Below are 23,166 nucleotides of genomic sequence, written 5' to 3'. Positions count from 1 at the left end.
TCCCACTGAATTCAGTGGTAAAACTCCCATTGAATTCAATGAGAACAGAATTAGGCTAACACTCAGTGCTTTTGAAAATCCTATCTATAATCTAGATGTTTTAAAATAAAAGGTTTGAAATAAAGAAGGCCGATCAAATCCTCCTATTTATTGCCTCCAATAATATAAGAAATTGAGGGTAGCTCAATTTAAATAAAATACAAACACTAAAATGGCTAAAAGGAAATGCACAATGCAATGCTCAGATTATGAGCATACAACTAGCTTAGATAAATAAACATAGATATCCCCAATGCCTAGAAGTTTTCAGATCCAGCATTTTGAATCTCATCTATGTCTGCTTATAATATTTAACTGATTTAATTCTAGTTTAAAAGTAGGAGATTCAGAACTGGACTGGCCTTCATTTCTTCATAATCAGAACTGGGCAAATAGTGGGGAAAATATTTACCAGCATGTTCGCAACTTCAAAGTAGAATTTCACTTTGACTGTTTTCCAGCCTGTTAACTCGTTTTTCACAAATACTGTATTCATGAGATGGGAAAAGTTTAGAGAATCAGTGGAATGCAAGTTTTGACCTGAGATTTTTTAATTATGAAAGCTCATTTATTTTATGGTGAAACAAAATTCTTTTTTGGACCTGATCTAAAGCCCACTGAAGTCAACAGAAAGAGAGTCCCATTGACTTCAATATATTTTGATTTGAGTTGAAGATATTTACAAAGATTTGGCCAACCATTCAGAAACAGAAACAATAACACGATTTGGCTGACCAATCACACAGTTTAAATATTGAATTCTGGATATGGAATCCTTGAAGGCATAGTCACAATAAGCAATAGGCTGAAATTTGTTCGTTTACTCATCAAACAGTTCTGAATATTTTCTAAGCTGCAGTCTGTGAATTCACTAATAGAAAAGGGGTTAAATTACTAAATAAACAGTTCTTTGTAAATTGTTCACTCACATCAACTCATTTGCAGAGTCCATGGAATTCATTGCAAGTTTATATTTTCAAAACAAATGATTCAACAGTATTTCTAAACCAAACAATCCCCAACCTATTTATAGTACTGCCAGCAGCCCCATGTGCATGAAAAACCCCACAGATGAGAATATGTGGATAAAATGGAAGGCAAAAAATGTTGACAAAAGAACAGATTTAGTAAATCATATAATAATTTCCAAGCGGAGTTATTATATAGTAAACTAAGGAAAAAATATTTAAACAATTACTGTGCTATAACTTTCCAGATATGTTGTACCCACAAAGTGTTCCTGCTAGGTAATCAGCTTTTCTATTACTACTATGCCATTTTTTAAAGTGTGGCACTTTCCAGGCATGGCATTAGCAGAAGAGCCAGTGGTGTCCACTGGTCTGACCAGGAACTGCTGAGTTCTAAACTGGGCTATGCCATAATTCACTGACTGATCCTGGAAAGTCATTTAACCTCTCTGAGGCACAGTTTCCCCATCTGTAAGTAGTTATACACAGTATTGGGAATTTTTTTGATGAAATATTTTTTCATCAGAAAATGCCAATTGTCAAAATCAAAACTTTTTGGGAGTAAGAAGTGGTTTTGACGAATTTCCCAGTTTGAAAAAAAAATGTAAAAAGGTTCAAAATTGATTACATGGAAGTTTCATTTTTCAGTTTGAAATAACTTTTCATTTCAATATTTGTTAATTTATAGTTTAAAAAAATGTAAAAATAAAAAGCTTGAAATCAGAGTGGAAACATTTGAATTAACCTGATCCAAGATTTTTTAATTGCAAACATTCAAGATTTCAATTTTTCGTCCCAATTTGGGACAGGAAATTTTTTTGAAATCTTGAAAATTCTTGCAGGATTGGAAAACTTTTTCCTGCCTCACTCTACTTCCCTACTGCCCAGGGGTGCTGTGTGATTGATTAACATTTGTATTGTTCTTTGAAGATGAAAACAGCTATAGTAGTCCAAATGCCTCACAAATAGCAACGTTAAAACCAGCAAATATTAAAACATACAACAGATGAAAGATGGCAAGATGTAATCACATAATCAATCAAAACTTCATTATTGTGATGTGTTGAAAATGTTGTCAAATAATCCTCCGACTGTCTGAAAGCTAAATCTATAGCCCTTCTCAGTACAGCATTTCACATTGCTGGTATTGCAAACCGACAGCTTCTGTTCAGGACCAAAGACCCCATTCTCTTTGACCTCAGAGAGTGTGGTGGAACATAGGGTGCCCGAATCCCAGCCAGTCAAGAATCTATACTAGTATATATTACACGCAGTTAGGAGCACAGGCCTACAAACCCACAAACACACCCAGCCCCCTGCCATTGATGCAGGAGCTCTTCCTCTCTCCATCTGTGCTTGGATGAGCTCAGAGAGCTGTGTCTGTGAGAGGCAGGTATGGCTGTAGGAATTGTAGGGGATGGCATATCAAGTTACAAACCCTACTAGCACTTCTCAGTGGCCCCGAGCCAGACAAATTGACAAATCACACTTCCTCTCAACAGAGCCCCTGCATTTAAATAGTCAGACCACTCCTTTTCATCTCCCCCACCTCCAAGAATCTCAAAACTTTTCTACACCCCCATGCCCTGCAAGCCAAACCCAAGATTTCAGCTGGTTTCCAGGACTTTAATCTCACAGGCTGCTCAGGAGCACTAGTATCTGTCATGCTGTGCCTGTGCCAGTTCTCCTAACAGGACAAAAAAGGACAGAGTTAAAAACAACAACAATAAATAAACCCCCCAAACATTTCAAAGGGTCCTGGCAGGTGAGGGGAGGGATGGAGACTGATCCAATATAGATCCACTGAGTAAAGCTTTGGGAACTGCTGACACTGGCGCGACTCTGAGCACGCGTGGGGGGAGGGAGCACTTTGCGTCAGGCCTGAATCATGTGACCTGGGCCAGTGGATGGAAAAGAATGGAGTGAAGGGTCTCCATGCTGACTTGGCATTGCACCACTGGAACACTTATCCTGTGTAGGAAAGGAGTAGGACTAGATTCCTCCTGCTTCCCTGCCATCATGACAGGCGTAGAGGGTTCTGTGAGGGATGCTGACCTCCAAAGTGTGTTTTTCTTTGGCTGTAACTTAGATCAGTCTGTTATAGCATTGTCAAGTCTTGCAGAGTCCCACATCTTCTGCTGCTACCCTTTTCCCACCCCCCATTCCCTTTCTGGCTTCCAAATGCTAAAGTCCTTTCACGGAGTTAGATTGTGGCATTTAGTTCAAGCCCTTTGGGAGGGCTAGGGAAGAGTTGTGCTGCTCCAGCAGGAGCATGGGTTGGCATAAGGGTACAACTGATACGAGCAGGGGGCAGAATTCCATGGACATCACCAGGAATTTTGCTGAAGTAAAAAGGGAGGGGGAAATGGTGGTCTCAGCTTAGACAGCCACACAGTGTACACGGGGAAAGGAGTAAAGAATTGTAGTCCCTGTGTTTGGGCAAGTACTGGGGCTGCTGTTGAGTTGCTTCCCCCCTCACACACACACCACACACCCATAAAGCACCTTCCCAGAAAAGGGGAGGAAAGGAGCAGATGGTAGGTGGAGCCATATCTTGTCCCCACCACTTTCCACCACATCTAGCCCCTGCAAGTGAGCTTCTACCTGCTGCGCCTCTTAGAGGGGTGTCACAGTCTGATTTCCACGCGAGCAACCAAAGAGCTCCAGGAACCATTCTGTCCTGTCACAGCCCGATAAAACATCCTCTGCTGGACTCTCACCAAACTGCTGGACCTTAAGGCCCAGCTGCCCAAGGCCCCCCGAACCAGTGCTGTCCCTCAATGACAACCCAGTTGCTTACACCCTTAGGGGCACTTCGGTTTACAGTTTACCCCTTCAGGGATGCGTGATCATTGAAGAACATAATACACAGGCTTTGCAAAGGTTTGACAATGAATTACTCTTTACTTCAGACAGCATGAAAATATACAGATCCAGACAAAACGTGCATTCCCCTGCCTCAGTTTCCTTCCCTCTCTTTAACATTCTTTGGGTTTAGGGCAGAGCCTTTCAAGGAATCCAGGTTCCTTCTTCTCTCCCTTTCCCTCCTACACATGGACTCTTTTCCAGAACATTCAGTGTCCTCTTACTCCTTCAGACAGTTTTTTGCTTTTTCTCCTATCTCTCACTGTCTCTAAAGTAGCAATGAGACACCCTCTCTTTTATAATCTCCAGTCCTCTTTGTCAGGTGACCCCTGATCAACATTATTAGGTGATCAAAATCCACCACTAGGTGATCTGTTGCTTAGTTACCTTCCCCCCAGAATTCAGACTTGAAAAATTGATTTGCCTGAGGCAGTACCATCTCTTTGTCCAAGGCTTGCTCCATTTGAATGGATGATCATCAATATTTAAAGACCTTCCAATGTTAGCCCTGTACCAAGTGAAAGAATTTCTCTTGTGGGTTTTGGCTCAATATGGAGGCAAAACACATCAAAGAAGGCAAGCGAGCCCCATGTTCAAAATGGAGTTTGCCTTGTAACATAGAAACACATAGAAAGTCTCCAGTACCAAACAGAATTTACAAGCTGTTCAAAGACAAATTCCCCATATTGCTACAGCTTCCCTTTAGTGAAGGGTTCCTGGGGGAAGTATATACTGCAACCCACTAATGGGTGCAGCTTGCTTTCCCCTTCATGCTGGCTCAGCCCTGCTGACCAGCATGTTATGGGGGTCAAGCCAAGGTTCAATCATCAACTAGGCCTTCTGCTTGGGGAAGGGTAGTACCAGATCTTCAGCCTCTGCTCTCCATCCCTTTGTGCCTGGAGCCATGATGAGGGAGGGATAATGTGACTAAGCAGGGAGTGTTTTTACTCCCCCTTGCTCCCCTGCATAGTCATGCTGTATGAAGAAATGCAAAGTTCTGTGCTTAGAAAAACCTGATATTCCCTCCTCTTTACTGTTAACTGTCAGGCAAGAAAAACAGCAGGGGTGGGGAGTACGGTGACCAGACAGCAAATGTCAAAAATCAAGACGGAAGTGGGGGGTAATAGGAGCATATATAAGAAAAAGACCCAAAAATCAGGACTGTCCCTATAAAATTGGGACATCTGGTCACCCTCGTGGGAAGATAGGAGGAAATGGGAAATCCTGTTGCTTTCTGCCAGTTGGCTTGCACCAGTGCTGGGTGACATATTCTGGACTGAAGCCTGTGGCCTGGATAAATTCAAGAGATTCCTTTCTATCCTCCTTAAGTTAAGAGGATCTCAGCTGCAGCCATGCCAAGAGATGTGGGCCTAGACGAGAGAAGTTGCTATAGGTGGGGGAAGGAGAGTGAAGAGAGGCCCAGTATGTCACCTGCCATACCACTTTCCTGAAGGCATTACAGGGGTCTCATCCTGATTCCTTCCTGGAAAGTGGAGCTTCTGGACTAAATCCTACTGTCCCCACTGGCTCAGTGTGCTATGAGTTTTGAGAGAGGCAGAACTCCCTGTCTATCTTTGCCATTACCGACTACAAAGCAAGAAGACAAATATTAACAGCAATTCAGGGCTCTGGTGGCCCCTGTCAGTAAGTGTGAAATCTGAAAGAAGGAGGCACATTATCTTCCTTTCTTGTAGTCTTCCTGAGGGCCTATGGCTGTGCAAGGACTTTCATGAGAACTGAAGAAGAAATTATGTTACAGAATTCCCAGGACTCAAAGGGTCCAGAAGACATTTCTCACAGGAGCTCTTTCATTTGACAGATGGTGAAATCATTTTATCAGGCTGTGCCAATGCCTGGCTCATGTAACTGACAGCAGGGTGGTGTCAGGTTGCTGCTGTCGGACACAGATTATGCAACCTTCCTCTGGAGTCAGAAGTGTGAGTACTCTCTATTACTATACAGTTCTTCCTAAAGTCAGGTCACAATCCTAAACTTTCCACCATTACTAACTGTCCATCAGCTTTCCAATTCCATATCCCCAGAAGCAAACAAAACCAAACCTACCTCCTCATTATTTGTGATCGCTACTTATAACAATTGTCTCGCTCTTACCTTGTGTCCCTTTCCTCACTATCTCTGTCTTGTAGCCACCTGTTGTCGCCAGTCAGCTATATAACAGGGTTCCAGGAATGTCATTCTGAAGCCTAAAGTGTCTGAAGAGTCAGTGTGAAGCAATGGAAGCAGCTACTAGCATGGTTCAATGCTCTTTTTGTTCAGACTATCACCAGGCTGAATCATCACTACGTTTTGTGGTCTCTTATTGCCCAATTTTTAAGTTCTCGGCAATTTTGACTTTACAAAGTGAACTTATGCCAAAGGAAAGCATGTATCTATGCCATGCCAAGAGTCCTTTGATATCAGAGAAAACTCAACTAATCATCACCCCTACCCTCCAGCTAATTTACGAGGGAGACTTCACAGATCATGATTACTTGTCCCAAGTGCCACAGTTCTTCAAAACCACCCACACAACAACACAACCAGCACACACAATAACCCCAAACATCACACTGAAACCTAGAATGTCTTGTTGAGTCAATGTAGAGCAATGGAAACATCTACAAGCATGGCTGAGAGCTCTTTTTGTTCAGAATATTACCAGATTCAGTCATCACTGGGATTCACAGTCTGTTGCCATCAAATTCGTACATTTTCAGACTTTTTCAGCCTTTTTATAACTTTACATATTACATCCATGAGGCAGCCTGGTCTTTTAACTACTGATAGACAGACAGGCAGGGACCAGCTTTTCCGTATATGCATGTACAGTGCCTAGCACAATGAGATCCTAATCTCAGTTTAGAGCCATACAAATAATAATAACTTGCTACTTAGAGTGATGGAAAACTCAACTTTGCCTTATTTTGAACCCACTCATGTTTTCAGAAGTTTGATAAACTAAAATATTTTGAACTGGGATTCTACTTGAAGACAAATCTTGTAAGAAAATGAGCAAAGAAAAGTTCCAATAAAAATTTTGTTGAAAACTTAAGCAGAGAGCCAGCAGAGCATAAAACAAATACAAAGGAATTGTGAAAATAGGAGCAGAAGAGAGGAAAATAAAAAAATTATAATAAAAATGAATGATGTATGTGAGATATACAGGCCAGCCACTTGTGCCAACCTGCTTTTGGGGGGAAGGGTTCTTGGTTGTGTTTCTGTCACTAAGAGCTCCTTGAATCCAAACACTGAGATTCAGGATTGAGGTGCAGTAGATAGTTGTAAGGGATGGTCTAAGGAGACAAGTTTCAAATCTGGATCATGCTGAGGTTAGATTAGGAGGTGATACTGCAATCTAACAAGCTGTTCTTATGACAGCGTGGTACCAAATGGCAGGAATCTGGGGAAATCAGCTGACCTTGAGAGACTTCGGTCATCTCAAGCAGTCTGCAAGAGATTTCAGCCACATCCAAATCACCGCTGGAAAATAAGCCCCGGACAGTTTTGCATCTGACCACACTGTAGTCAGGTTCATACTTAGGGATCAAATCCACGGACAATCCAAATTCAAATGAGTTTGGATTTGAGGTTCTGGTTGTGGCTCTGTTCTAATAACCATGAACTTTATTTAACATCTCTGCTCTGCATGTGCACAGTCCTAACAAAGCTCCAAATTCTTGCCCAGCAAGCAATGGCCTCAGATCAGAACTTGGGATGGATCTTTGACTATGGTCAGTTCTTTAGATGTTCCAAAACCCTGCACAGAAATCTGAAGGGGGCTTTCTCAAGACATGATGTCACTTCCACTCCCCAGAAATGAACAAGGGCATCTGCTGATCGGATGTAGTCACCAAACAAATACTTGGACTTTAGTTTGTTGAATATTCTGCGATGTTATAGTCAGGAAGAGAACAACTCATCTTAGCTAAGGTTGGGTTAGTGTACATGTAGTCCTGAATGTGAGGGTATTCCTCACTTTTTCAGAAGGAGGTTAGGATAAGAGATCTCTATAGCATCTTAAGGAGAGAGATATGGTAGGTGACCTTGTGTGGCTATCTTGAGTGTATGATAGTCCTTGTTATTTTGACAGCCTGGTATGTGCCAGTATGATAGGGCATGGATAGTTTGTTTGTCTATTCTTGAGGGTCGCATCACCAGTGTTTAGGACTGCAATCTTTGCTCTTCTGGGCTGGTCAGTAAATTCTTCATTTTTCCTTTCGGTATTGAATAGTGGTTCCTAAAGAGCCTATACTCTGAGCTCTTTGTGGCAGGAACTTAGTCTTAATATACGCTTAGAAAGTGTCAGGCACATCGTAAACTCTACCATAATTCAATTAACCTGTGTCATCATCATTACCACAATTTGTAGACTATACATGAGGCAATCTGTTGCTCAGCTGCCAGCTGAACTAGTCTGATACTTGTACAAATATTGTTTTCTTTCTAGTTTTATATAAACACCAGTTGTGGTAATATGTGGGATTTTCTTCAAAGTCCACCTGAAGCATTCAATGTTTGCTCACCCATCTATTTTTAAACATCATATCTCCTTTGAAAAATCATTGCTTTAAATTACAGGAAAAAATAATTCAAATACCTGAGGTAGTTTTGTAAACCCAGAAATAGTTCCCAAGGTTTGTTCATCCCTAATTGTTAAGGTTTGTAGTGGAAAAACCCCAATAGCTACTATATGTTTTGTGGATACTTGGGTCTATCTCAGGACATACATCAAACTTGTTTGAGGCAGTCTGGTACCAGAGAAGCCTGGCAGATTACAGGAAAATGAAAGGGCTCCTGGGATATTAATCTCATCCAAGGAATCTAGTTCGAAATAATCAAGGCTCATGCTGTTAACCTGAATGCACATGCCTTGAGCACTAAGAGACTTGCTATTATGGCCTACAATCTTTAAAAATACATCTGAAGAAGTGGGGTTTTTACCCACAAAATCTTATGCCCAAATAAATCTGTTAGTCTTTAAGGTGCTTCCGGACTCCTTGTTTTTTTAAAAACACAGTGACCCAGCAATGACACTCCACTCATAGGTGGTCACACCCATGCAAAGCATGAATGATTTTAAGTATCAACTTCCCAGTTTTAGGAAACATATATTTCCTTATTCTTTTCTATATATAAGACCAAAAAAAACCTTGTTGTTTTCCTGACCTTGCTATTCTTGTTATTCTTATCATGAATACCCAGATAACTGAGACATAGTTACACACTTATACATCCTCTCTGCTTCCCTACTCTCTGCCTTCAAATTGTTTAAGTTCACAAACAAACCTCTTGTGCCCTAGAGCTGTGGACCCCTCCTACTGTATGTGTGACCCTTCTCTGACTGTCCAGGACCTTTATATCCTGTACTGACAAGTTCAGCAAATGGATTTGATTTCCTTTTCCCTTCTGTACCATGCAGCAAGTTGGACTTGGAATTGTGGTTATACTCAAATGTCACTTTTGATAAACATTTATTTTCAGCAAGGGAGATTGTGTGTGCTTGTTTACAGGCCTTGGAATGGGCTGGCTGGGGAGGAAGGGGCTTATACCTAGTGCTTGCAACATATTGATTCTCTTCCATGCTTGTGATAGCCTCAGACTCCCCATAAGGGTCACACTGTCTAGGACTCCAGATTGTGTCTAGCCCTCAGACATCTCAGGCATCAGAAAAAATGTCAAGGGTAAAATGATTTCCAAGGTCTCCACCTAGATTATGGACCACATTGAAGTAGCACATGTGCACAGGTTGGCATCAACCAAGGCTTCACCAGCCATGCCACCTGTTTTGAAACATGGCTACATTTCACCCATTGAATCAGGAGGCTGACTGAAGGGAACTTTGCAAAGAGCATCTGTGCCTTTGGAATATTTACTCATGACAGAGCGGTGCAACACACAATGAGAAATCATCATCCCCACCTTCAATTAAGGTCTATGGTCTAAGAAATATTCATCTCTCCTTGGAATCAAGGCTATCTTTTCAGAAGACACTGAGAGCTGCATGGAATGAGCAGCCACACAAATCCTATGACAAGCCTGCCATTGTTGCTGTCACCACTTCACAAGGGTCTTAGCTACCTTCAGCTGACCTCATGGGCTTGAGGCAGGAATTCTTGGGTGACATTCTATGACATGTGTTATACAGGAGGTCAGAGTAGTTGATCATAATGATCCATTCTGGCCTAATAATGTATTAATCTATTTTTTTCTGCTCTGAACTCAAATTCCAAGGTCCTTGCTTTCGGCTGCTCCAGAAATATCATAAGAAAATTGTTTCTTGTGGTATTGCAGCTCTTATATGTCAAGTCCTGGCAATAACATGGGGGTGGAGCAGTGCATGAAGTTGTACGCTAATGACAGGAAAAATTAGTGGAACTTTTTTGAAACTCAACAATGGTTCAGCTAAGTTTTGATTTGAGTTTTGGAAAGAAATTTAGGCTGAGGGATTCCTATTTGATTTGAACTGCTTCACTCATCTCTGCTATACAGTGTAGATAAAGAGAGATAATGACCAGTCCATCTAATTTATGTTTAATTTGAATTGTCTTCTAAACTAAACATAAATTGAACCTGTTATACCATTGTGGAAAAGGGCCTGGTCTGTAATAATGTTCCAAAGTTCAGAAGTGTTTGGACACTGGGTTTTGGTTCATTTCCATCACAGATCAGTGCTATTGTTCTTTAAAAATAAAACAACCCCCACCTCTTTATTTCCTCTGTACTTAGTATACTTTATTGTGACACGACAAAGAAGACTGCTTGACTCATGATGATGGAATAAAATTCAGCTCATGAATGGGTTTTCCACATTTTTTTTCACCTATTGTATTAAAACTACATCATAGGAAATATTTACACGATCCTTTGGAATTGAAAACAAGCATGACTGAACAAAACCATAAAATGTAGACTTATTTCTATAAGTCAAGGGTTGTAATTTTACAAGATGCTTCAGCTACCTGTATAATTCCATGGGTCTTAAAGGTCACTGCCTCAGAGGCATACAGAGAGACAGCATAAGAACACATTTGGTTGTCTATTTTATTGCTCACGTTGGGTGTGTGGATATTGGTGTTCTCATGAGTTTCTGTCATACAGAGATTTATTATTTATATAATGAATAAGTAACCAAACCTGTATGTATGTACTTATACATTCCGTATGTAGGTTTATTATATTATATGTATCATTATAACCCAGTACTGCAGTACATTAGGAAAGCTTTCAAGGTGAGATGAGATAAATAAGAGCTCATTCGTTATTCTAAGGTACCAAGGCCTCTGAGATCCCTACCTGCTGGGCAATTGCACCTCTGGTGGATATCTCGAACTTCTCGATGTCTCGGCAAGTTGAACTTTAATTTCTGTAAAGTAAATGGGGAAAAAAGCATCAGTAACAGGGATGAAACCCAAACCTTAGCATGTCCGAAAAGTAGGGTGGGAGGAAGCTAATCAGTGAGGTACAATCAGAAAGAGATGTCTGGTGCTGGATTGAAGGCAGGTAGTTAGACCACAACCTTAAACTTTATACCACATGTCTCTTGATTGAAAGCAGGCAGATAAAACTTCATCATAACCTTCAAGAGTGATCCTTTGCCAAAAAACCACAATGATGAATTAAGAGGTGACTATGTGCCCACATGAAGACTGTAATGCTCACAAACCCAACAGAAAAATGGAGACAGGTCCTGCTGTCCCAAAAAGCCAGCTTCTTGGCCTACTGGTAATTTTTGTCCAAAGAGATGATCCTAGAGAAGACAGCAACTTTGAAACATTCCATATAGAGCTGGTTGGGCAATGACAAATCTATTTAATAAAAACTTCTGGGGTTTTGAAATATGTTTCCTTTCCATTGGAACAAAAAGAAAACCATTTGACAATGTCTGTGAAACAGCTGTGTTGAAATGCCCATTTTGGATCAAACATGTCAGGCTTTTGATTTAAGTCTTTCTCTCTCTAGGAGAGTCCACTCTGGATCTCAGAAACCTTTCTGTCAAAATCAGTACATTTCTGTGAAACGCTAGTTTCTACAAAACACCTTTTTCTGAAAATGAAAACTCATTTTGTTGAAAATGTTCTGACCAGCTTTAATTGTACACACATGAGTGTATTATTAATAAATCTATCATGATTGAGAAGAGAAAACATGAATCCATCTAGGTTGGTCATACATTACTGAGATGCTGGATGAGCCACACAGGGTCTCTGTTCAGAAGCAGTTTATGACTTACCCTTGTGCTATCTGCATCTTGTTCATGACTGGAGCTGTGGGTGTGTTGATAACTTGAGAAGACTATCCATTAAATAGAAAACTATCTGTACGAGTTTTAGGGCAACACTCCCCACTAACGAATCACAGCTAAATTTTAAGGATCATTATGTATCATATTCACCTGCTCTTGTTATCCACATCTCTGAGAACTTGGGCCAATGTTTCACAGATAAGTGTCTGACTTAAGGCTGTTATATCCATATTTAGGCTCCTAAATAGGTGACACTATTTTCAAAAGTGCTGAACGTCCAGCAGCTCTTTCTGACGTTACTGAGAAGTCAATAGGAACTGATCAGTGCTCAGTACTTTTGAAAATCATGTCACTTCTTTAGGAGCCTAAATATGGACTCAGAAGCCTAACTTTAGGCTGCTATTTTTGAAAATCTTGGTCTGGAAAACTAGAATATATCATCTGAGCCTTTTCCTCTCAACATTGATAACTGTCCAAAAATAGGCACTGTATATTTCATGTAACTATGCAGTGCTGGTCAAAAACATTCTGATGGAACAGTTCATCAAAATAAAATTTTACCATGGGAATATGCTGATTTTGAAATAATTTAATTTAACAAAAGAAAACTGAAACAAAGTGTTTACATAAAGTCAAAATGGAGCTACTTTTCATTTCAAACTGTATCATATAAAGTTATGAAATATAATTAATTAAATGTCAAAATCAGAAGGAAACATTTCAATTGACCGAAAATGAATTTTTTCCTAAAATTTCATTTCATGGGAAATTCCTAGATTTTTTGTTTTCAAATGAAAACAAATGTCAAAATTATGGAATTTCCCTCAAAATGGAAATTCCAGTTCCCTCATATAACATGTGTACCCTCCAGAACTAAAAGCCTAACTCTGAATGCTTCTGTACTTTGGGAGTGTTGAGATCTGGATCCTAATCTAAATGTTGTGGCTCAGACCCATCTGCAATTAAAGTTCACAGCTGTAGTTTGATTTTTAATACTCTGGGCTAAATTTCAAACATGAGCACAAATAGGAGATTCATATGTTTTATATGGAATCTTAAATTGGAACAAATGGACATGTATGTTCCCCTTTTCATCCAAGTGCCAATTTAAACATCCAAACACAAGATTTCAACATTTCAGTAGGATTCCTACATTTGGAAATTGGGCCCTGCATGTCATTTATCTTTGTGAGTTAAGGGATGATGTCACAGTGCATGATTTGCATGGACAGGAGTGTTTTGTGACAAGTCATTCTCTAACTAGTGAAGATTAATGCTCTGCCTGGAACTTGGCTCTTTGATGTCCTATTTATAGAACAGAAATATTAAAAATGTAAAAAGGATCTGTCACTCAAAATTGCAGAGGACATCCAGGCTGTCAAAAGAAATTGACAGTTACTCACAACTAGTGGAAACAAACATTTATTTAATCAGCAATTTACTTTGCTACTGTAGAACTTTGTGCAGAAGAAGTGATGGCCCACCAGATTCTGGAAACAGAAATACAGAATTCACCAGAGCCTTACTCACTGAGTGTGAAGAGTGGAATGTATCTAATGTACAGTACTGTTAAAATACTCTATAAGATCACTGCGATAGCATCATATGTTCCCCTAGAGTTTAAAAACAAAATAATAAACAGATAGTTAGAAATGGCTGGGAGAGCTTGGAATCTAAGAATTTATAAAGGGTGCTGATAGAAGGCTTGCCCCTCTTCTCCCAGAGGAAAGCTTTGCAAAGTTCCCATTGTGGAGTTTCCTTCAAATTCTTCTACTGTGGTTTGAACCCATGGAAGAAGTAGCCAGACTGGCTTCTAGAAAACATGGATCCTCTGAGATCCACTGGAACCTCAAGGATAGGTCACAGGTGCTTTGTGGTTTTGTGCTGTGGAATTAGAATTTAGGAGTTGCTGGATTTCAATTCCATGCGTAATATATTAGACCAATATTGACTACTAACAGAATAACACATGGCCTTAGGAGACCTAAGTTCAATTCCTAGATTAGGTCACTAAGGAAAGTAATTTTACTGCTTTCATCTTCACTTTCATTTCTCCATATCACAAAACCACTATTCAACTAAATACAACAAGTAATTTCTGCTCCAAAAAGATCAAGACCCAGAACATGAGAGAGTGTGGCAGATTAGACTAAGATGTATTGGGGATCTATAAACGATTTTCCCATGCTACAGCTGATGTTCTCTGTCCTTCATCATGAGCAGCAAAGTTACCAGTTTTTTATAAGAGAAATAACTTGATTTTTTTGAAATTTGTATCCAAATAATTAACCAATGAATATTGATGTAACCCATTTGATATTTTAAACCCCGTAAAATGTTTGAATATATATAAAATGTAACTATTGGAAAAGTCCTGGATAATTATTTGACAGCCCTAGATAGGCTTTTAGTAATTCTTCAGCTGATAAAAAAACAGACAGTACAGTGGGTCAAAAATATGTATGTGTTTGTTTATTTATAAAACATGTTTTTTTCATTAAACAGAAATTTCTATGAGAAAATTTCCAATTTTGTTGTATTTTTTGTGGGGGTGTGAAAATAGAAAACTGATTTTTTCTGGGGAAGGCTCTTGATTTTCATCAACTCGAAACTAATCAGTGAAAAAAAGCAAGTGGAAATTATACATTTTCTTTTTATTTGAAATTTCCCCCCAAAAATAAGATCTATTTTCCCATTAGCTTTAGGATCCAGTCTGAGATGTCTGTAAATCCGCTGACACCAACCTGTTAAGTGGGACTGGAGTCTGTTATTACATGCCTGAGAGGTGCATCCACACTGGCCAAAATCAGACTCCTATGCAGCTGCATTCATGGTAAAAAAGATGGAAGTGCTAGAGGTAGGCAGGGCTCAGGTCTTTTTACCACTCTGTCACCCTGTCTGTTTTTTCCAAGGTTAGGTTTGATATTAGGATCATGATACCATTTGCCCAAGTTACTTCTTTAAAGCCACTTAAACATCCACATTCCTGGCTGCACTTTTTCTGTTTGTACAACTAATTGGTTACAAACTTGTCCTGAGTTTCTGGAATTGCAGCTCTCATGCTCTGGTTAGTGCCCTGTGTGTTTGCAACTACAGGCTGTAAGATCTACTTTTGGTCCTGTTTGTCTGTGATTATCTGGCAACTACTGTGCTTATAGTTATGGGACCACTCATCACTATGTGCCGCAGTAGCTGTGAGCAGAAGGCAAGATGTAGTGTCTGGGAGTGGGCAAATAGAACAAAAAAATCTATCTCAAATACATGCTGGAAATAGCAGATGAAGCTGGCAGTGAGTTTCCTTGAAGGTGATAATAGATGGCATCTCACTACTAACTAATTTATAGGGCCTAATCCAAATCCAGTTAAAGTTAATAGGAGTCTTCCATTCTTCCATTCCAAGTGAGTGCCTGGTTGGGATGTGTCCTAGCTTAAGGGAAACAGGGAGTGGTACTTGGGAGGGGGTAAACTAGAGCAGTGGTTCTCAAGCGGCGTAGGCCGAGGAATGTGCTAGCCACCCTTCCTGCAGCCCCCATTGGCCTGGAGCAGCGAACTGTAGCCAGTGGGAGCTGTGATTGTTCAAACCTGCGGACGCGGCAGGTAAACAAACCAGCCTGGCCCGCCAAGGGCTTTCCCTGAACAACTGACGGATCGGCTTTGAGAACCACTGAACTACAGCAGTGTTTCCCAAACAATGGGTCCCGACCTACAAGTGGGTGTTGGAAAGAGTCTAGATGGGTTGTCATGTACAGGGCTGGATGAACCCATCACTGGGCTCTGGTCTAGGCAAACATACTTCTCCTGCCCCAGTGCTGAGAAGAGGCCCCACGGAAGGTCTGGAGGGTTGGAGAGTGAGCCCACTATACAGCAGTGAATCCTGTCCCATAGGGCTGGTCCTAGCTCACTGTTCCAGGCATTGTGATCTGGCACACAGGGCTGCAGCACCACCCAGGGTTGGCCCAGCTGTCACTCCAGGAGGGGTGGCTGGACCATACCTTAGAGGTGCTGCACCTTCATGTGCCAGGTCAGAATGCCACACACTCAAATTTGGCCTCTCCTCTCCTCTATCATGAGTGAGCAAGTACAGGTAAGTGCAGGGAAGACTCACTCTCCAAGCCCATGCCACGCCCCTGGGCGTCCCCTCCACACTGGGCCAGAATTAGGGCTGTGGTGCTGGGGGGAAGGTGCATATATGTAATGTTGGGTCACCAAAAAAAAAAAAAAAAAAGGCCAAATGCAGCTGATGTGTCACCTTAGTCAAACATTTGGGAAGCACTGGATTAGAACTCTTGAGCAGCTGCAGTTGTTTTGGTTCATGAGGGGGATAAAATCATTTCCTGCTCCACCTCCAGCTGCTAAAGGAAACAGATTCTAGAGAATCCATTGTAGCCAATCAGAAGAGTTCAAAGAGTAGTAGCATTGCTAATAGCTTGTGTGATTTTATCTCAAGTCTCATGGTATTTAGTGTTCTTATAGCCCCACCTCCTGGACCATGTTACCTGAGCATGTGAGACTCTCACATTCATTTTTTTAAAAGTTTCTAGCCCCCTTGGTTGCAAACAAACACCTTCAATAGTAAGCGATACAAACTCAAAAACCAAAAGCCAAATAAGTAGAAACCAAAACTTATTTTGTAAAATTTCATGATTTTAAGCCAATCTCATGATTTTGGGACCTTTCTCATGATTTTTGAATGCCGGGGGTTGGCAATGTTGAGATGGAGAGCCAGGGGAAGGTAGCACATAGTACTAAAGGCACCGCTGCTTGGCACTCGCTGATCATTAGATAGCAAGAATCATGAAGTTTAGTTCCCTGAACCACTTAAATAAAGTGAGAGAAAATCTTCAGCTGGGAACAGAGAAGGAAAATATACCAGGAGTTCCCCTGCTGAGCACCTTCCACAACGCTGAGAAAATTAGAAGTCTATACCGACACATAGAAAAGACCATTGATCCATTCTCCCCTCCTCCAACACAGCCCCCAAATCTCTTTTAAAAGGTGACAAATGGACTCTGTGACATTGGATACATGGCTGAGCTGTATTTTGTACAGGTGCAGAGTGGCAGTAAAGTCAACTCTCTGTTTCCTAAGGGTTTCTGGGATGATGATTGTCTTTAAATTATGTCAAAAAGATGAATTCCCAACTCTAGAAGTTCACCACTTCTTCATGTATTGTGAGCAGGCAGCCCTGAGAACACCCTGTGCTCCATTCCACTGAGCTTTTGGCAAGAAGAGACAAGGACACATGTTCACCAGCATGGGGAAATGATTCGTTTGCCTCTTCAAATCACTGCCTTGGCTTTCCATGCCAACTGTACAGTTTATTTGCACTTTTTATTTGATTTTTCTCATGCCCCATAAATACAGAGGAATTCTAGCCTGCAGTCAAAGTTTTCTCAGAAACATCCATATCGGTCCTAGTTGGCACAGACTTTTTCAAGGAAAGATATAGAATCCATTCCTGGCTGGCAGAAAACTCCAGCCCAGTATTTACTACACATGACCATAGTGAGAAGTTTTGACAGTAGTTAATGAAGTCTGCACTAGTCAGACTGGCTCCATAGAGGACTGCCCACCAGTCTGTTAATTCTATTGGACTGAAGGGAGGAACAGCAGAGTAGCCAACACTAAGTGTGAGAGTTAGGTAAAAAAAAAAATCATGAGATTTGCTTAAAAACATGAGATTTTAAAAAATGATAAGTTTTGGTTTCTTTTTATTTGCCTTCTGGTTCCTGAGTCTCTCAAGCTTTTCTCTGCAACTATGACATCTAGAAACTTACATTTAAAAAAATGAAAGCTGAGATTCTCCTGGCCCCAGGAGCTGTGGCTTTACAAAGACAACAAATATTACAAGATTTAGAATAGAAATGTGAGAGTGGGCAGCACTGGAACAACCTGCACTGGAGGTAGATGCTCACATGGAATAGCTTGTGGCTACAGCTGCTGGGAAGAAGAGGAAATTGAAATGGCTGAGAGTGGCTTTCTGTTATGTTGGATGTGTTTCTCCAGGTGATTCCTCACTCTCCATGGGAAGCAGGCATGGGTCCTTCCCCTGGTGTAAGTGGCACAAATGTTCTCTGTGTGAGTGAGAGTATTGCTAGATCACTTATGTATTTAGGCACCAATTCTCTGTTGCTCCATTCCTGCTCTTCAAGGAGGAACGGGGTGTGGATGGTGGAGGGGGGGCATGTGGCTGCCAACCTCCTTCCCATCCCCATGTTTTCAGGGAAGATGGGACTCTTTCATGCCCCTGGTGCAAGCTAGAACTTACACCATGACTACACTGGCTGCACCCAGGCAAGAGCAGCCAGAGTCCAACATGGTCCAAACACACCCTCGCCTTCCCTTTTCCCCTGCCTGCCTCTTACTCCTTGTGGGGATGGCAGTGTGGAGCCATTCTGGCAGATATAAGCTAGCTGAGAAACCTACTTACAAAGGACTAGTCTCAGAGTGCCACTGGTGTCCCTTTATGCCACCAGAGTGCAGGTGAGAACTGGGCCCTTCGTCTTCCCAACTCCTGCCCCCATAAAGATATGTAGTGGTAACTCAGTCTGAACACGCACAGGGAAACATAAAACGACGCACAATCACAATCCACTCTCAAGCTTATGCTCACCCATATAAACACCTCACACCACGCCCATTTACAACACACTTGCATACACACACCACACAAAACTGCACATTCACAATTAACACACATGCTGTAACAGTTCTCGTACATACATCGACTTTATATCCACACACAGAGAACACACAGCCACAGGCATGTGAATCCAAGCTCCATACATGTACATACACACTCACAAAATCCCCAGTCCACAAATATAGGTGTCCCCCCAGCCTCACCCCCTGACACAATTGAAAGGAGGATGCCGGGCTGCTTCACTCCAAGTTCTTCTCCTTACCCCAGCAGTTCCCCTCTCCCCCAATTAAGAAGTCTGGGGATTTTTTTTAAAAACTTTATTTTGTGCTGAATTCTATGAAACTGGCAGCTGTATAACTCATTAAGGTCAAAACATCGAGGGAGAGTGTAGTTCATCCAGGAGGATGTGGCCGTAAGAGGCCTGACGCTCTGAAAGAGAAGGGGATGAGTATACTTCCTTGCTCACCCTTCCTCTAAAGTGATCTCCCAGCCTCTTTCTCTCATATTCCACCAGTTTCTGTCTCCCTCTCTTCCTTTTCCCATTCTTGTTCTCCCTCCCTTTAAATCTCTTTTCTCAGTCTCCCTTTCTATTCTCCTTTATCTGTCTCCTCTATGCTTTTGCTCTGTCTCTTTCCTTCTTATCTCTTGACATCCTTCCTGGGGACTTGTGTCGCTAAAGTGTTGAGCTAGCTATGAGAAGAGAAAACATATAGTTTACTGGGTTTGGTTCTCCTCTTACAGACACGGGTGTAAATAAGGAGTAACTCCATTGAAGTAGATGCAGTCACAACAGTGTAAATCTGGTGTAATAGGAGAATCAGACTCATTTTCTCTCAGAGAACCTAACTTCTTTCATTGAGTTCTGTTGTAATTTTGAAGCTTTTGCAGGGCAATGTCCTAACAGTGCTGTCTCATATGCCAGCGTCCTTACACCAGTGTCCTGTCAATACCAGCAGGGACTCCAGCGATAGGGACTTCCTTCATATTCCCATTCTCCCAGGGTCAGCTGGGAATGGATCAGTGTGTGAGCCTCTTCATGGCAGTGCCCCACAGAGGTCAGTAGGACTTTAGCAGTGTGATCTACTTCACAGATGTGCATTACTAGGACTCCAGCAGTGTGGGCTTGTAGGGTTGTGCCCTGCCAATCCCAGCTAGGAGTTCAGCTGTGTGAGCTTCCTCACAGTAGTGCCATATCAATGTTAGCTATTAAAGAGCTCATCTGCAAGCTAATCAGGCTATCAAAGACCCATCCACAGATATCAAGCACTCTGAGTCATTACATGTAGTACAGTGATATTTTATCCAGAATCCCCCATTATTTTAACCTGTGCCAAAAATCCTCTCTCAGAGTATGATGAGACAATGGTAGAGTCACGGTGCTGCTCTTTTTCATTGTTTGCTGGTGTTCCAGGGTAATGCAGCTCTCAATGGTTTTATTACTTTGTTCCTTGAATAGTTTCCTAAAATTGCAATACGTTAATGAAATAATGAAGCACAGTGGGCTGCAGAAACTGGGTCCATTTTTATAAGCTAATGGGACTGACACCAGTCCTTTCCATACCCCGCATTTATATGAATCTGTGATACTTATGACCTGAACAAAAGCTGGAGTGGTTTGCACAGTGAAAGAGAAAAAAAGATCTAGAGTGCTCCCTCCTTCTCTCCCCACTCTCCCCCGTCCCAGATCTCTCTGGGTATCACAGAACATCCTGATCATTTGAGTCAGTGCACACCAAAGTTCTGCATCTTTGACCAGTTTGGACAAGTGAGCACCCATCTAACTTCTAGCACTTGTCAGAGCCACAGCAAATCCCACAAGCTGTACAGGATTTTAAAAGTTGGTCATCAACAACAATTGAGAAGAACAAATGCATTGTATTAACAGGAGTGTTCTATGTAAGACTAACTGTCATGCTCTACTGGGCACTGGTGAGGCCTCAACTGGAGTACTGTGTCCAATTCTTGGCACCACACTATAGGAAAGATGTAGACATGTTAGAAAGAATCCAGAGGAGAGCTACAAAAATGCTAAAAGGCTTAGAAAACCTGAGCTATGAAGAAGGTTAAAAAACTTGGCATGTTCAGTCATGAGAAAAGAAGACTGAAGGCAGACCTGATCACATCATATACATTAAGGGCTGCTTTAAAGAGGACAGTGATATATTATTCTGCATGTCCACTAAAGGTAGGAAAAGAAGTAATGGGTTTAATCTGCAACAAAGGAGATTGAAGATAGATATTAGGAAAAAAGTTCTAACTATAAGGATTGTTAAACTCTGGAATTGGCTTCCAAGGGAGGTTGTGGAATCTCTGTCACTGGAGGTTTTTAAGAACTTGTTGGACAAACAACTGTCAGGGGTGGTCTAGGTAGAATTGGAACTGCCTCAGTGCATGGGATTGGATTAGATGACCCTTGAGGTCCCTTCCAGCCCTACATTTCTATAATTGTATGATTAGAAACATGAAATGAGTACATTACAATGATGAAATGGGAGATCTTTCAGGGTTGGAGGAGTTTATCTCTGAGCTTTAAGATGCACAGTATGACTCATTAAACTATTGGTCTGTCTGTCTAAGATTTTTTAACAGGAGCTATCACTGTAGTATCTAAGAATCTGATCCACAGCCCAATGGACTCCACAGACAGACTCTCATTGACTTTAGTAGTATTTGGATCAGACCCTTAGTGCTTAAGCCAGTGAAGAGCTCGAGAGTATGAATTTCTGTTAATATCTAGAAGGACTCTAGCAATGTTTGTCTTTTTATTTTCCAAACTACTTTTACAGTAGTTTGGATTGAAATAAAGGGGAATTTCTTCCAAACTGCTTTGACACAGGCATCTAGAAATCAGCTCATCATCATATTTACCTGTCTCTCCCTGCTGCTTTTCCCAGTTTACCTGTCACAATATGGGTACCTTTGCTACTATCACCAGGCTATTCGCAGGAATGTTCAGTTCAGCTGGTGATGAATTTTTCTATTTGTTTTAAACTGTTAATGTGATGTTTAAATCTGGTCTCTGAATTGCATCCTGTGTACCTATCCCTACTGGTGTTCTGTCAGCTCATATGAATCAAAAACCCCTTGTTACCAGACTGAAGCTAAAAACTGATGCTATAAAGGGGCCCTTTCTTGGGGAAAAGAAACAAAACCCTCTAATTTTAAAACCATGAAAGCTCAGACAAATCATAGACTTTGTCAGACAGAAGCAAAATCTGAACTGCTTATAAAGAAGGAGGGCTAAAGAGGAGCAATCTGAGGGGATTCACATCTTAATGAGTTAACGGGCACTCAGCTGTATCATTTGCTTAGAAAATTCTTTAAGCAAAATAGAAAAAGCTAAAATATATATTTATATGAAAATGAAAGCACACAGACCTCATCAAGCAGTTGGTCAACTCTTCCCAAAATAGCTGTCTCCATTTGGTCTGCAGAGAGCCAGGCAGGGAGCTGAGTGCATCTGTCTGCTTCCAAATGTGAAACCCTGGATTGCAGGTCTGATGTCCTAAAGTATAGCAGGAGGCTCAGCACCAGAGAAATCAAAGACACCCCTGGAAGCCCAGATCCCAGCAGTAGAGGAAACCTGCAGCATCTTTCTCCATCCCCTGTCCTGGGGGAAGCAATGCACCCCCTGTCAAAGGCACCATTGCTAGCACCTTTCCAGACCTTCTCCTCCAACATTCCCTCCCTGTCCTGAGAAACAATAAATAAATAAATAGAATAAATAAAGTTTCAATCCCACTCCAAGAACAATCCAGAATTCATGGAAGAGTAGCGTCCGAGGGAATCCCAATGCCACTGAATAATAGAAATTATAACAACAACAACAAAATTGTATGGATAAAAAGGGGGAAAAAAGTGATTTAAAAAAAGAAAGGATCCAACTCCAGAAAAATTTTGGGGAAAATAATCAGATCAGTTTATGTCTTTCAGTCTTTTTTGTTTGTTGTTCTTTTCCTCTCCCTCTAGGTTTATCAGTTTCAGTTCCTTAGCAGAGTGGTTAAGAGATTGCACATGAAAGTCCCCATTAGAGAGAGGTAATTCTCAACTGCTTTGGAGTTGCACTGTGGCTGATCCTGGCTTCTCTGTAACATGACACACTCTCTCTGAACTACACGGATCGGATGAGCAAGCTGTACTGCTTCCCAAAGTAACCTCCTCTGCTCTCCCTCTCTCCCTTTCTCTGTGCAATGATTTATTTATTTATGGAAAGTTTCTGGGTGGGATCAGACCTTGCGACGCCCCCATCCCCATCAGTCCCCAAAGCACCTCTCATCAGCTACCCCTTCCCTTTGTAGTGACACTCACTGCAGTTATTTATAGCATCAGAAAAGAGATTGTAAAGCAGAGGCAGGACTCACACTTCTTTCCTTGTCTCACACCATGGTGTTGTTTTAACTTCCTTCATA

At 41.3% G+C, this 23,166-nt stretch overlaps 1 protein-coding gene across 1 annotated transcript in view; it reads right to left on the bottom strand.

The window, feature by feature from the left end:
• The window catches only part of COL13A1 (collagen type XIII alpha 1 chain), a 160,196-nt gene extending 137,294 nt beyond the window's left edge, over positions 1-22,902 (bottom strand). The window contains exons 1-2 of the mRNA XM_075072611.1: positions 22,136-22,902; positions 11,166-11,235 (exon numbers count right to left, since the gene is read on the bottom strand). Of these exons, the coding sequence (XP_074928712.1) occupies positions 11,166-11,235; positions 22,136-22,438 (373 nt within the window). The 5' untranslated portion in view covers positions 22,439-22,902. The remainder of the gene's footprint in view (positions 1-11,165; positions 11,236-22,135) is intronic.
• Between the last annotated feature and the right edge of the window lie 264 nt (positions 22,903-23,166).

The sequence above is a fragment of the Chelonoidis abingdonii genome, chromosome 15 (genome assembly GCF_003597395.2).
Source record: "Chelonoidis abingdonii isolate Lonesome George chromosome 15, CheloAbing_2.0, whole genome shotgun sequence".
Taxonomy (NCBI): domain Eukaryota; kingdom Metazoa; phylum Chordata; order Testudines; family Testudinidae; genus Chelonoidis; species Chelonoidis abingdonii.
Note: the sequence above shows the minus strand (reverse complement) of the source record. Positions and strands in the feature narration are given on the sequence as shown.